At 43.5% G+C, this 13,568-nt stretch overlaps 1 protein-coding gene and 1 long non-coding RNA gene across 2 annotated transcripts in view; one reads left to right on the top strand and one right to left on the bottom strand.

The window, feature by feature from the left end:
* The first annotated feature begins 1,141 nt into the window (after positions 1 to 1,141).
* klf5a (Kruppel like factor 5a) lies at positions 1,142 to 11,667 on the top strand. Its single transcript, XM_015033059.1, has 4 exons — positions 1,142 to 1,727; positions 2,558 to 3,596; positions 4,690 to 4,749; positions 9,338 to 11,667. Exons 1-4 carry the CDS (start codon positions 1,314 to 1,316, stop codon positions 9,514 to 9,516), a joined length of 1,692 nt encoding a protein of 563 aa, XP_014888545.1. The 5' UTR covers positions 1,142 to 1,313; the 3' UTR covers positions 9,517 to 11,667.
* Positions 6,735 to 13,568, bottom strand: part of LOC106947811 (uncharacterized) — a 26,840-nt gene continuing 20,006 nt past the window's right edge. The window contains exon 2 of the long non-coding RNA XR_001425045.1: positions 6,735 to 6,996. This is a non-coding gene — a long non-coding RNA (uncharacterized LOC106947811). The remainder of the gene's footprint in view (positions 6,997 to 13,568) is intronic.

Here is a 13,568-nt window from a genome sequence, read left to right as displayed (position 1 = left end):
TTTCAAATAAAAAAATTTACACAGGAACGCTTTTGTATTTAGTCCCTTTAGTTTGTTACCCTTAAATAAAATCGTGTGCGACCATGTGGACTAAGGGAATGATTACTTTTGTAAGGCAAAGAAGGGTCTTTTTCCACCAAAAAATTTATATTGACATTTTTACTAAGGCAAAAGTTTAATATCTCAAAGGCTGTCTGGGGAAAAACTACCAGAAAACTGCAAAAATGCTGAAACCCTGAGTTCTTTTAAATCAAGGCTAAAAACATATGTTGAGTTTCCTTTATTTTAAGTAAAATATCATCATTAGTCTGTTCCATCTGCTCTTTACATTCATTCATTATACCACTTTAATGTAATGTTTTTTTTTATTGTAAGCATGTAACACTTTGATCTACCTTATTGCTGAAACGTGTTCTGCAGATGATTATATCTTATAAACTAAACCATATATATAGTGTGTTTATGTATAACATTTCATAATCACATTGGACAAATGTAAATGTATACATTTGTTCTCTGTTGACCCAGTGGTATATTTCCTGGATGCAAATGCATGTTAAAGTACATCAAAGAAATACTCTTAAATATAAGTATTTCCTGAAATTTGAGAAACAGGAAATACTCTTAAAGGAAAAATCTCGAATGGGCATTACTTCATAATCTTTCCTAGGATGCAGTTTTCCGTGTTTCTTGTGCACTTTTTTTATTTTTTTGCTTCCCCTCAACTTTCCACTAATACGCTGAAATGCATCACTCTATGAACGAACAGCTTCTTCAATAAAGAGATTTTACTACTTTGTGTACAGCTGTCAAATCAGCAGTTGCACCAACGATTATGTAGGACATAACATGTTTATGTTTTCAAAAATATAATAATTTTCTATTGGTCTTATAACTTAATGCAAAACTGAATCTTGGGTTTCTACTGGCTGAGAGTCAACAACAACCCTATTGTCAGGGATGAAATGCGACGTAGAAATTGAATATACCAGTTTTAGTGTATTAGTTTTTTTTTCTATCGGTTGAATTGAAATATATCCACTTTTAGATAATATCAAGCTTGTTAAAGTAGGATTAAAGAGAAATATACATTTTAACACAGGCGATCACAATTAAAAATTGACGATCAGGTTTAGGGTGTACACGCAAAAATGAGAGACGGGGAAAGTGTATCTACTGCTGTCGTGAAAAAGAATTAAATGTCCACCACATTTTCGGCTGCCCGGCCGGCCCAGCACGTTGCAGGACGCTTCTGTGAGCGTATTTAGATGGAGCGAAGGGCGGTGGCCGGTGAATGAATAATCAAGGCTTCGATGGGCGGCGCAGGCTCCGTATTTACACTGGGCCGCTCCGCCCTACGCAGAGATAGAAAACTGTCTGCGGGCCGGAGGGATGGAACAAGTGGAAGGAGATGTTGCCGACAGGCACACATTAATTACTCCGCCACACGCTCTGCAACTCGTCCGGCTGCGCTCCTTCCCCATTGCGCTGTAGCGGCAGCAGCAGCATCCTCCTCTCTGCAGAACAGAACGAGCGATCATCCGGGCTGCCTGCGTCGGAGCTTCATGGCCGCAGCACTGACGATGAGCGGCGCGCAGGAGGACCCGTTCTACCCGCTGCAGAAAGCGGCGCTGCCGGCCGCCTTCTCTCTGGAGGACTCGGCGCTGTTCGGCCTGGACTGTAAAATCTCAGAAGCGGACAAGGCAGGGCAGAATGACTACACGCAGGTAAGGAATCAAGAGCAACTTCACATGTTATGGGTTTCTTTGAATGGGCGTGGCAGATGGGGGCAGCGAACCCAGATTTTGTTTCTCCGCTCCTGGCCTGGAAATGGAGCCGGGCTCCGCTATCTTGATTGTAGTCATCACTTTATTATTTTTACACCGTGTCGGGCCGCGGTAAGCGACCCAGCAGCTCCGCCTGAAGTCGCCTTCAGCGCATGTTTGTCTACGCCAGCCAAGCCAGCCAGTTGGTCACCAGCTGTTGGTCTCCCTTTGGTGTCCACTCACACCATCATACCACAGTGACGACAACTGACTCGGACAGAAATGTCCCGGCCGGCTCTGTCCCCAGCTAGGAGGAAACTTGTGCAACAGAGGAGAGAAGTGTGTGTGTAACAGCTGGTAGGTTGTGGAGCCTCAAATAGCAGCCCATCCCTAGACTGCTGCTGCTGCTGCTGCAGCGGACAGGGAGACATGGGTGGTTCCCCTCCAGCCCCCCATTTCCTCTCGTGGTGCTGTTTCATCCTCTGCTGTCAGGTTTAACTAACTTTCACGGTAACCAGGTGGCGCTTTTTACCTGAACTAGACTGACTTATGAATGGCAGCCATGATAAAAACATGCCCAAAACATGGTTGTATCCTTCACTGTTGGACTCATCAAGTAGGTGTTTGAGTTCAGCTTTGCAGGCAGTGAGGGAATGTTGCAGCTGCCCATTGATGACTACTTGATAAATGCTTCAGCAGTGACTGTTCTACCAAACTTTTGTCTCAGAATAGTTTCGTGGAAGCTTTGTGCTCAAATTTGTTTCTAAGCGCTTGGTTTGTTTTCTCCACAGGTGAAGTGTGAGATGGACACGTATCTCTCCCCTCCTGCCTTTCCACCCCAGACAGACGGCCAGCAGAAGTCACATAGAGACATCACGTCGGCGGCGGAGCAGTTCTTTAGCGGAGACCACGCCGGGGCTCCCTACACCCTCAACATGAACCTTTACCTCCCCGACGTGGCCTACCTGAGGATGGGCTCGTGTGAGCAGGTGCGGCCCCCTCAGGCCCAGAACCGCGCCGGCCTGGCCCAGATTAAAACGGAAGCTGCCTCGTCGTGTTTCGGCCCGCACCTACAGCCCCACTGCCCAGACGGTACACTCACGAGCAGCTGTGGCACATCCGGGCACGAGCCTAGCAACGCTGCATTGGAAACCTCAGCCATAAACATGTCGCTAACAGGGTTACCGGACTTCACGAGTGTTTTCACCCAGTCGGGAGGAGAGGTGTTCATCAAACAGGAAATGCCGTCGCAGTTCGAGCAGCAAGGCATCCACCACGACGGCAGCGGCTCACTCTTCCAGCTGCTGAACGCCGGGTTGGATCATCACCACATTGATGGGATGGAGACTCAACAGCAGCAGATGCAGCACAATTCCAGTGTTCATGCACCTTTCCATAATTTACCAGTAAATCATGCTTCTTCCCAGCAAGAGCAGGGCACCAAGGCGAGCTACCGCAGGGTGTACGCGCATCCTAATGCTCAGGTGCACTCCCATTACTTGCAGCAGCAGGTGCCCTACCTGCCTCCCTCCCCGCCCAGCTCCGAGCCGGGCAGCCCCGACAGACAGAAGGAGCTGCTCCACACCCTGTCCCCTCCTCCTTCGTACGCTGCCACTATCGCCTCCAAGTTGGCAGGAGCCACGCCGGGGCTCGGACCTGGCCCGGGACCCGCCGGCTTCGCCCTGCCCACTCCAGTCCAAGGCCCGTCTCCGGGCCTCCCCCAGGGCCCCGCAGCCCAGACCACGACGCAGAACTCCGGGACCGTCCGATACAACCGGAGGAACAACCCGGACTTGGAGAAACGCCGGATCCACCACTGTGATTACCCAGGTTAGGAGAGCATCACGCCCTCCACGTTGTGCGTGTGCGCGCGCTGATTGTTTCCCCCGCTGTATTGTGTTTTCGTCTTTTTCCCGGTGCTGTGGTCAGACCAGACTGACGTCTGGCCAGTCAGGAAGGTCAGCATTATGACGACCAGATTCATTTTAAGACTCCCCTGCATTTTTTTGAAATTACACGTTGCTTTTTGAACTTCTGTCCCAGACCTCTGGGGTCACCATGCCTTCCCTGCACTCTGCTTCAGCGGCGTCGTTGAAATATAATGCCAGTACATTTTCTTTAACCATAAGCTCAGGGGAAAAAAAAAAAAAAAACACTTTGCATTTATTATCGCAACCTAAACGATTGTATCACTACCAATCCAGAAGTCCCGACTGTTGAGCCTAAATCAACGCTGGAATGATTGTGGCATGAACCTGTGCTTTTGTGGCTGTTTTAATTACACAGATGGTTTCCTGCAGTCATTTGATCTTTTTTCCCCTACACACAGACACACACAGACATTTGCATGCATGCTTGAGATAGCTTGCTCAGGTTAAAGTATTTTCTTAAACTGCCTGACAAACAGCCACACACATTCAGGCTGTGCGATGTGCAGCAACTTGTAGAACATGAAATGTTAACTAGCCTGTGGCAGCAGGTAAAGGAGAGAGAGAGCGGGGGAGGGGGGGAGGACTTCGGTGAGCTCCCTGTAGCTTGTTCGTACACGCTTCTTTAAAAGTGAGATGACACACATCCATCATTTCCCCGAATCCACCTTTCACACAAGTATCTGTTAAGTTGTACTCTTGTACAGTATAATCACGGCGGGGCAGGACCTTTCTAAATATTATTTTTCACAGATTATTTTGCTTATTGGGACAAGCTAAATCCCACATAGACTGAGTTTGAGCAAAGAGCTATGATACTCTGTTGAGGATCTCCGGAGCATTTACTGTGCTTCATTCCACACAGCTTCTGGTCTTCATTAGTTCAAATTTCTTGCATACCGCAGCTCGGTTTATTGGGTAAATGCATATCTGACACAAGCAGATTATTTGGTCTAAGCTGTCTGCTTTTGTTTATCTCCATCTCTTTGCCTCAGGCTGCAAGAAGGTCTACACCAAGTCGTCCCATCTGAAAGCCCACCTCAGGACTCACACGGGTAAGATGCACCTCTGATCGATGCGCTTTTCAGTCCGCTGTGCTCGGGTTTCAGGTGTCCGCGCTGGCACCGTGTTGCTAGGCAGACCGCCGACTTCTCGTCATGTGTTTGTAAGCGTATCCTCATTCCACATCCCCAGCCCCAATATACTATTCCATCAAAACAGGTGGAAGTGCCACACTTCTGCCAGTGGGTGAGGGGGAATGACTCTAGCAGTATGTGATCGGGGCTAGACGTGCGGTGCCGTCTTTCTCAGATTCACGTCACCAGATCAGATAAAGTGCACTTTCCCAACGCCGGTGTTGCTTTTATTGCCGCTATTAAAGCTACTTGTCAAACTCCTTTTGCAAAACAAAACTTTTTAGATGCAGTGCGTCACCTTTACAGGTATTTTTTTTTGCTATAAAGGTAGTTTGTTGTAAATCGTTATCTAATCAAGAAAAAAATCCACCTTCCGAAAGACGAGCTTCTCAACGTGCCCGCCTCTGATGACATCACGTAAGGCGTAAAAAAACCAAGCAGATTTGTTTTGAAGATGTTTCATGTCAGTGTTGTCAATTCCCCATTGATTGCACTTTGTGTGGCTGTGGGAAAACATTTACGCCATACACTTCAGGAAATCTGGCAACAGTTAAACACGCTAAAGTGATTTGTTTCAGTTTCCTGCTGACTGGAATGGACAGATTTTGGTTTAAAAGATCTTCGGCGATCATATGGAACCACCCTGTTTTTAAAACAAAAAAAGAAAACACGGTTTGGTCGGCGTGGAGTGTTTAATTCAGAACCGCTATATTCTTCCAAAAACTATCACCAGACAGATTTATCAACACGGTCCTCCTATTTAAACCCATCATTCATGCACCTGCAGAACAGCAAATGCCATCAACAGCATTTCTGTCCACACGGGATGTGAGAGAAACAAATACTTTAAAGTTCTAAAAATGTTTAAATGTCCAAATTAAAATAAAAAAAAATTCTGAAAAACCTTCTAAATTTAATGTAAAATAAGGAGATTTTGCCTGAAATTATAACAAGGTGGACTTTTTATTTTTGATTTGTCTCATTAAAACTTATACTTCTGCCCAAGTCATTGGTGGTTATAAAGCCATGATTTTCATACTTCTATGTCAGTCATTTATTTTATATTTATGCTTCTAGATTAGCATCTTAAACGTTGTTGTTGTTGTTTTTTTTTTTTTTTTAGAAATTAAATGACAAAATAAAGCAATATGAGATCAAAAATTTATATTTAATGCCGATTGTTATATCCTGGATTTTCCAGAGTACGGATTACAAGTAGAATGCATAATTTTGTGACTTTGTGTGAGGGTTCTGCATGTAAACCAGTCAGGTGGAATATTTGCAACAGGAGTGAAAACCACATTCACACCAGTTAGAAATCTGATCACAGCTTAAGATTTCTGCCATCACTTGGTGGATGTTTAGTTGCCAGTTGTTACATCCAATGACTTGAAATAGTTTGCTTTTACTTATGTCATATTGTGAGAAAATTGGGGTTGGATGAATCCAGTAAAAAAATAATAATAATAATAATAATCTACCTGCAGGATGTCATTTAGTTATTTTTGGTTTGATCGGGATTCATGATCTGTCATTTTGCGTCACACGGCCTTAACAGCATCAAGACCAAAACAGATGTGAAAGGAGTGTAACACAAAGTATAACAGATGTACTGAGGGATGGAATGACATGGATCTATTCAATTTTTGGTGCCTCTGATGTCACTGACCCAAATGAACAAAGCAGAATTATCCGGATTGTTTTATCTAATTATGTAATGTTTTTTTGTGAAGTCCTTCAGTGGAAAGCCATACCTTCTTACCCAGCTTTGTTTTTTTGTTTTTTTTTTTTGTTTTTGTTTTTATCAGTTCATATTTGTTAGTGAGAGTAAATGCAGTGGATTGATAGTAGTTTTTACTGTACACAAATTTTTGTTGTCCAAAAGCTCTTCCTGTTTTAAGTCCCCCCCCCCACCCCTCTCTAATAATCCTGGTCGCATGCACTTTCCCTTTATCTCCGATCCCCTTTCCGTCTCTGTGTTTTCCTCAATCCGTTTCCTCCTCGCACGTTTAGTTTCAAACCATTTGGTTTTCCTGGACGAACAGAGTCAACAAACAAGTGCTTAGGTGTTGGGCCCCACCTCGCTCCAGCTGACAAAACAAAGCTTCTGTTGATATCTGGGCATTCCTCGCTCATCTGGAAGTACACACAAAAAGCTCTCTCTTTCTCGCCCAGAATCAGTTCCACTCATTAATCCGGGTGATTTGTGCAAAACGGCGGTGTGCGTGTGTGCGTGTCTGTATGTGTGTGTGTGCATGTCTCTGAAGTGCATTTCAGTATTAGGAACATGACACGACAATTAGATCATTCATGCTGCAGGCTGATTGTGGTTATTTCAGTTATTACAGACCACAAGATGAGAGAACAACACGTAAACGGTTGCATAGCTCGAGCTATATATCCTCCCCACTCTCAACAACCTTTTCTTTTCTCTCTCTCTCAGTTCCTTTCGTTCATCCAATCATCCTTCCATCTAGTTTTTTTTTTTGTTTGTTTGTTTTTTGGATGGCTTCCACCTTCAACCCTTTGTGAAATCCCCTTCCCCCAACAATTTATTTCTATCTTTGTCTATTGCTCATTCTACATCTCTGATTCAGATGCTTCAGTGCACATGCACGCACGCGCACGCACACACACACACACACACACACACACACACACTTCCTCACGCACCTGTCAGTAATCTGTATGAGATGATTCCTAATGCGTTTGGGCCCCGGTGGGAGTTCCCACTCTAATCTCCATCAACATCCATTACCCTGATTGTGAGTGTGTCGGTCTGTATTTGTGTGTGGGGAGGGTGGATGTGTCTGAAAGTGTATCCAGCTCGTTCTTTCATCGACTCTCTTGCTCGTGTTGTCCGCGTTCAGGTGCGTGTCAATGATGCGTTTCTTTAGTGTGCCAACGTCGTGATTCATCGCGCTGCGGCTTAATTTTTGTGGTTTGAGCAACACTTCGCAGCCTGTTGTGCTTGTTTGGAGAGTTTGAAGCAACCCGAAGACGCTTAACGCCACTTGCTTAACTTCTGTGCCGTACAATTCAATCTGGACTCGACGCTTAAAACTAAAAACTTCTCACTTCCATCTCAATGGCGCAGTTGAGTCAGGAAAGTTTTTATTAATGAGATCTAAATCTTCTTAAGCCTGCCTCCGCACACACACAGACACACACACACACATACACACATACAAACACCTTTAACCTAAAGGTTAGAATGCTGCGCAGACATCAGAAAAAATGCAAATCTTTCCACAGAAACTTTTCATTTCTATCAGCCATTTGCATTCTTGTTTTTGTTTTTGGTGAAACTGATATTTTTATGGTAATCATGCATGAAAAAAATGTTGTAGTTTGGCTTTAGACTTACACGGTTCAGGTGTATTAGGCTATTTTTTGTGGTGTGCACAAGGTTTTAGCACACTATCTATGAATATGATCTGCCGTCATGCAGGTCCTTATCATGACACTCCCATCTCTGTCCTTCACTTTCAGCACATTTCAGTCGGTCTGGCTGCAAAAATATCAATGACATCTATACACTATTTTTTTTTTTCTTTGTCTTTCCTGACTCTTCTGGCCAATTGTTTTCCACTTTCTTTTTCTGCTAGAATGTTAGCATGAGGCCTAAACGGAGAGCTGTGTTAAATAATATTGGTTTCATCAAAAATAATTAGAAATGCACCAATCAATTGGCCAGAGATCTTAATCAGCTAATTTCTCAAACTTCATTTTTGCTCTACAAAATAATCGAGCAGTGCTTTTTCTTAATCTGAGTTACGTTGAACTCTTTGGTTAGAAACCAATGCTGTGGTGCATAAATTGGGACAATCTGGTAATTCTCTCAAATTCCCAATGGATTCAGAGGTACTGTCAAAGAACCTGCAGCACATTTTTAGAATTTGCATTGGAAAAAAAAAGTACTCTTTTCAGCTGATGTCATGTTTTATTTTCAGTCGAGATTAACAAAAACAATTATTGTGCAAATGTTTAAAAAGGAGCATGTGCATGACTTTGACCATGCACAAAGACATTTAGACCAATGAGACTGAAACAAGTGATTGGGTAAAGGTTGAGGCCACACAAGGTTTCTGCAAAGCGCCTGCAGCCAGAGGTGTGGAATGAAGAAGTGACAAACGGCCTAAACCCATCAAAGACATGCCAGAAGTAGTGGTAGACAATACAGAGGAGTATCTGTGGGAAACTTGCGCAGCACTGGTGTTGGAGTGCTTGATAAATGCCTGTGAGTGACAGCGTTATGACTGTATATGCTGTCAGACAACTGGAATTGTCAGCGAAGCCTGTTTTCCCAGTTTCTCCACCTGACTGTGTGAATCACTCGAAGGATTTAACTTGTGTTTTCAAAAAAAAGTATATCACTGTCATCAGTACGTGCGACCCCTCACTTGAACAGTTTGCGAAAATGTTAAGACGTTCAGGTCGACACTGATGTTATCTGAACTCACTAAGACTCCCTCCTCCTCTTTTTCCTCCTCCTCCTTCGTTGCAGGTGAGAAGCCGTACAGGTGCACGTGGGACAGCTGTGACTGGCGCTTCGCTCGATCCGACGAGCTCACGCGCCACTACCGGAAGCACACGGGGGCCAAGCCCTTCCAGTGCACCGTCTGCTCCCGCTCCTTCTCCAGGTCCGACCACCTCGCGCTGCACATGAAGAGGCACCAGAACTAGCCACGTTTTTATGCACGCGTGCCACGGTCGTGCTGCGAGTGCCCTCGTCCTGAAGCTCACGTAAAGCGCTCGGCTTGAGTCCGACAGCTACAGTGTTAAGCGGCTGCGCGATGCCAAGCAGCTTTACTGACGTCCCAGCTCCTCCCGGTGCTGCCATCGATCGATACTATTGTATGATAGCTAAGGAAGAGAACAGTGGCCAAGAAAAATGTTTGGTTTAACACCGTCACAAGGTGTGATGAAAATTTCTTTGGACAAGAACAAAAGAAAAAATAATATAAAAGCTCCATAGCGTAAAGAAAATGGTAGCTCCTTCACGTTTTCCGGTCCATTTGGACTTTGTGTGACTGGAAAGAAAAAAAAAACATTGTCTGTCTTTGTTGTAATGTAGAACTTCTTAATTCAAGAACATCTTTTGTTTACTCATTGGTATATTTGTTTAAATAGCTGGAATATCCAGGTTTGATATTATTTTATTTTTTTTAACCAAGTCCTTCGGTTTGCACTAGAACTGATCGTGTATATCATGCACCAACAAAACGTTCATTATCACAACTGGACATGCCACGCCAGTCATCACTGTCTGGATTTTAAACATTGAAAGCATTTATTCTCCTGAGACAAAGAAGATGAAGCATAGAAGAAGAAGAAGAAGGAAAAAAAAACATGAGAGGAAGGTAGAGATGGCAAGACTGAATTGTTTTTCGTTTTATAGAGAGGAAATCTGCAGATGGCTGAGTAACATAGGGACATGGGTGGATTGTAAAGAGCAGCCATTAGGTGATCAATTATTTAGAATGGGTTTTTGATGGATGTCCAGCCGGAGAAATGTAAGCAGACCTGACTCTGTTAAAACAGAAGCAGCTGTATTTATGCACAAGCTTGAATTAAGCATCTTCAGAATTTTATTTCTGTGCAGATTGTGCCATCCAACTTTTTTTTTTTTTTATTTTTTTTTTTTTTTTTTTTTTTTGCATTTTAACCAAAGTCTAATCTTCATCATCAACACCCCTATGAAGTGCCTCCTTCTGTGGTTAAATGTGTTCCTGTTCTGCCAGAGCTGTGATTAGTGTAGGCGGTTCTTTTAAACACACATGGTGCTGTTTTTGGTTCCTGTTCTGTTTTTAAAAAAACAAAAAAATCTCTGAACTCAGTACGGGGAGAGGGAAACGAGAAACTTTAATATACGAGAGCTGATCATCTCCATTGTAATATAACAGCTCAGCTCTGAACACTTGAGACATCCTGAAACGGCGTGGAGCTTTTGTACTAAAGTGACAGTCTGTCTCTTTCTCCAAGGAGGTTTTAGCCTTTTTTAAATTTTTTTTTAATCTGTACGAAGATAAATAGCAACAGGGCTCCATCAGGCCTTCAAACTTGGACACATGCTCTGTTAGAGGACAGATTTGCTACGTTTTTGAACTTAAAGAACTTGAATATTTTACACATAGCTCCATTTAGATAAACGTCTTCCTCTTGCCGCCATTAGCACCCTGACAGCAGTTTTGTTCAGAGATGCACCAGTCAGAGTTTTTTCGATCTGTTTTGTAAAACTTTAACCCGCCGTTACTTTGACTGTATGAGATGCTGACGTCTCATACTGGGTGCGTGCGCACCTTCATACGCTGTAATTGAGAGCAACCACACCACAAACTGGGTTTTTACCGACCCAGTTTGGTCGTTTTGACGTTCTGGTTTTGACGTTTCAAAACCAGAACCAAAGCACGGCAGACTGAGATTGAAGCTCAGAAAGTCTGGCTCTCTCTCGCTCTCTCGCAGCTCGATGTTGCTGCAGATACACTGAAAGGTGCTGCTGTCAGTGCAGCCTGGTTTTTTTTTTTTTTGCTGACATGCCGTGTGTTCACTGATGGGGAGAATATTTTTGAGTTTCCGACCTGACGATCAAGCAGAAAATTGGCCTTAATAGCTGATTTCTCGGTGCATCTCTGCTTTTGTTCTACTTTGGCAATCTACAATCGTGGAAACCACAACTCCATGATCCATTAAGACCTACTGTACCTTCTTTTTTTACTAACTAATAAAAACAAAACGGGACCTTTTTTTAATTCAATAAATTTGGGTAGCTTTTGTTTATAGATGTCTGGTCTTAATGGATTACTTTATTTACAGAACATGAGCTTAAGAAGGGGGGGGGGAGGGAATCTGTCCTCTAATAAACACCCAGGTGTGAGTTTGATTGTGTGATTTGGCCTTTATAACTGTACTTGTTCATTCACTGCAGGTAGCTTAAAGATAATATAGCACTGTATTCTAACAAGGGAAATCTCTCTATTTATTTAATTGTGTAGACGCTGGGATATAACAGATTCACTGTGTTTGTTTTTTTTGTTTGTTTTTTACCCCAGCAAAAAAATGCCTTAATGTAAATAAATGCACTGTAAATACATTTTTGTTCAATTTTTTTTTAAATGTGTTAACAATAGGGCAGAAAAAGAGGAAAATGCCCTGCATCCAAAAAATATTTGAGCCTTACTCCTCAGTTTTGTTCTCTGTCCAAACTATTTTAATGCCATTATATATATATATATATATATATATATATATATATATATATATATATATAATAGTCCTTCCAACAACTTATTTTTTGTAGCTTTTTTTTGTTTGTTTGTTTTCTTCCATGGTAAACGTTCCAAAGACGAAAGTTGATTTTATTTTTTTTTTCTTTTCTCTCTTCAACTGAGTGAAACCGATGCTAATAAAGTGAAATGACACTTTTACAGATGTGTTGTCCTGCCTGAAATCATTGCGATACGATCGCTTCCCGGTATCTCTTCACTCAACCTGCTACCATGTGGAAATATCGCGGAGGTGAGCTACGCACGGCACGGTGGGTCGGTGCTTTCTCCATGAGGTTCGGATTAAAGCTGGGGCATGCTGTGCAGCCAGAAAGCGAGGTGCCCGAGGGGTGTTAAAACGAGTCTTGTCGAGGCTTGAATAAAACAAACCATACAAAACCACACACACAACCTTTTAAAACACAAGCAAGTTTTTTTTGTTTGTTTTTTTGTTTTTTGAGTGTGGAAGCACTGATCAGGACGGGGGCTAGATATATATCAGAACAAATAAAGATAAAGGATATATGGGGGAGAGGCAGAGCCCCCCCCCCCTCCCTCTCCCCCCAAACCCCCTCATCCAGGACCTGTAAGTAACCTGCTGTACCCTTGCTGATGAACAAACAATAGCTCTTTGATATCCCAGCAAGAGACAATGGACAAGAAAATAAATCTGACCAGCACCACTTGGGGACCTGACTGGGGGGAATCCCACTGCATTGAACTGGACGTTCAAACACGCTCTCGGCACCATATGTTCCTGGTTTAAGTCATAAATGTGACCCGGGGTCTCTGTTGTAATCTACCTCAGATGTCTGCGAGGAGGGAGGAAGATGGAGAGAGAGAAAAAGAGAGGGGTGGGGGGGGGAGAAGTGAAACGCGGAACAATCCAAACAAAAGAATCTCTGGAGGGACCCAATCAAAACCACTTCCGTCCTCCTACATCTTCTCTCCATCTCCTCCTCCGCTCTTCTTCTTCTTCTTATTTGATTTCATTTTTCTCCCCCTGCTTTGCCTCGTCTTTCCATGCACCGCGCCCCCTCCTCTCTCCATACCCCTCCCCAGTACTTTCCCGGTGGAAAGTATTGCATGAAAAGTCCAGCGGCGCTACTCAGTAGGCCAGAGAGGAAGCTGTTCTCATAACCTGCTCAAATCCTCATCCTCATCTTCATTCACAGAAAGAAAGAAAGAAAGAAAGAAAGAAAGAAAGAAAGAAAGAAAGAAAGAAAGAAAGAAAGAAAGAAAGAAAGAAAGAAGTTTGCAGGTATTTATTTGAGGCTTTGATGTTTAAAAAAAGAAGCAGAAGGACTGTCACACACACACATACACACGCACACACGCTCGGCGGTGACGAGTGAGTGGGAGCTACCGGTTCATGTTTTTGGATCAGCTAAATTAATGTCGCACATCTGGAAGAAGGCTTCTGCCTGCTCCACCCTCTGCTGTGCTGCGTTGGTGTGATTCCCAGTCCCCCCC

Source organism: Poecilia latipinna, unplaced genomic scaffold (genome assembly GCF_001443285.1).
Source record: "Poecilia latipinna isolate Pla-1442-1.1 unplaced genomic scaffold, P_latipinna-1.0 Scaffold256, whole genome shotgun sequence".
Taxonomy (NCBI): Eukaryota; Metazoa; Chordata; class Actinopteri; order Cyprinodontiformes; family Poeciliidae; genus Poecilia; species Poecilia latipinna.
This window is presented reverse-complemented; position numbering and strand designations above follow the sequence as displayed.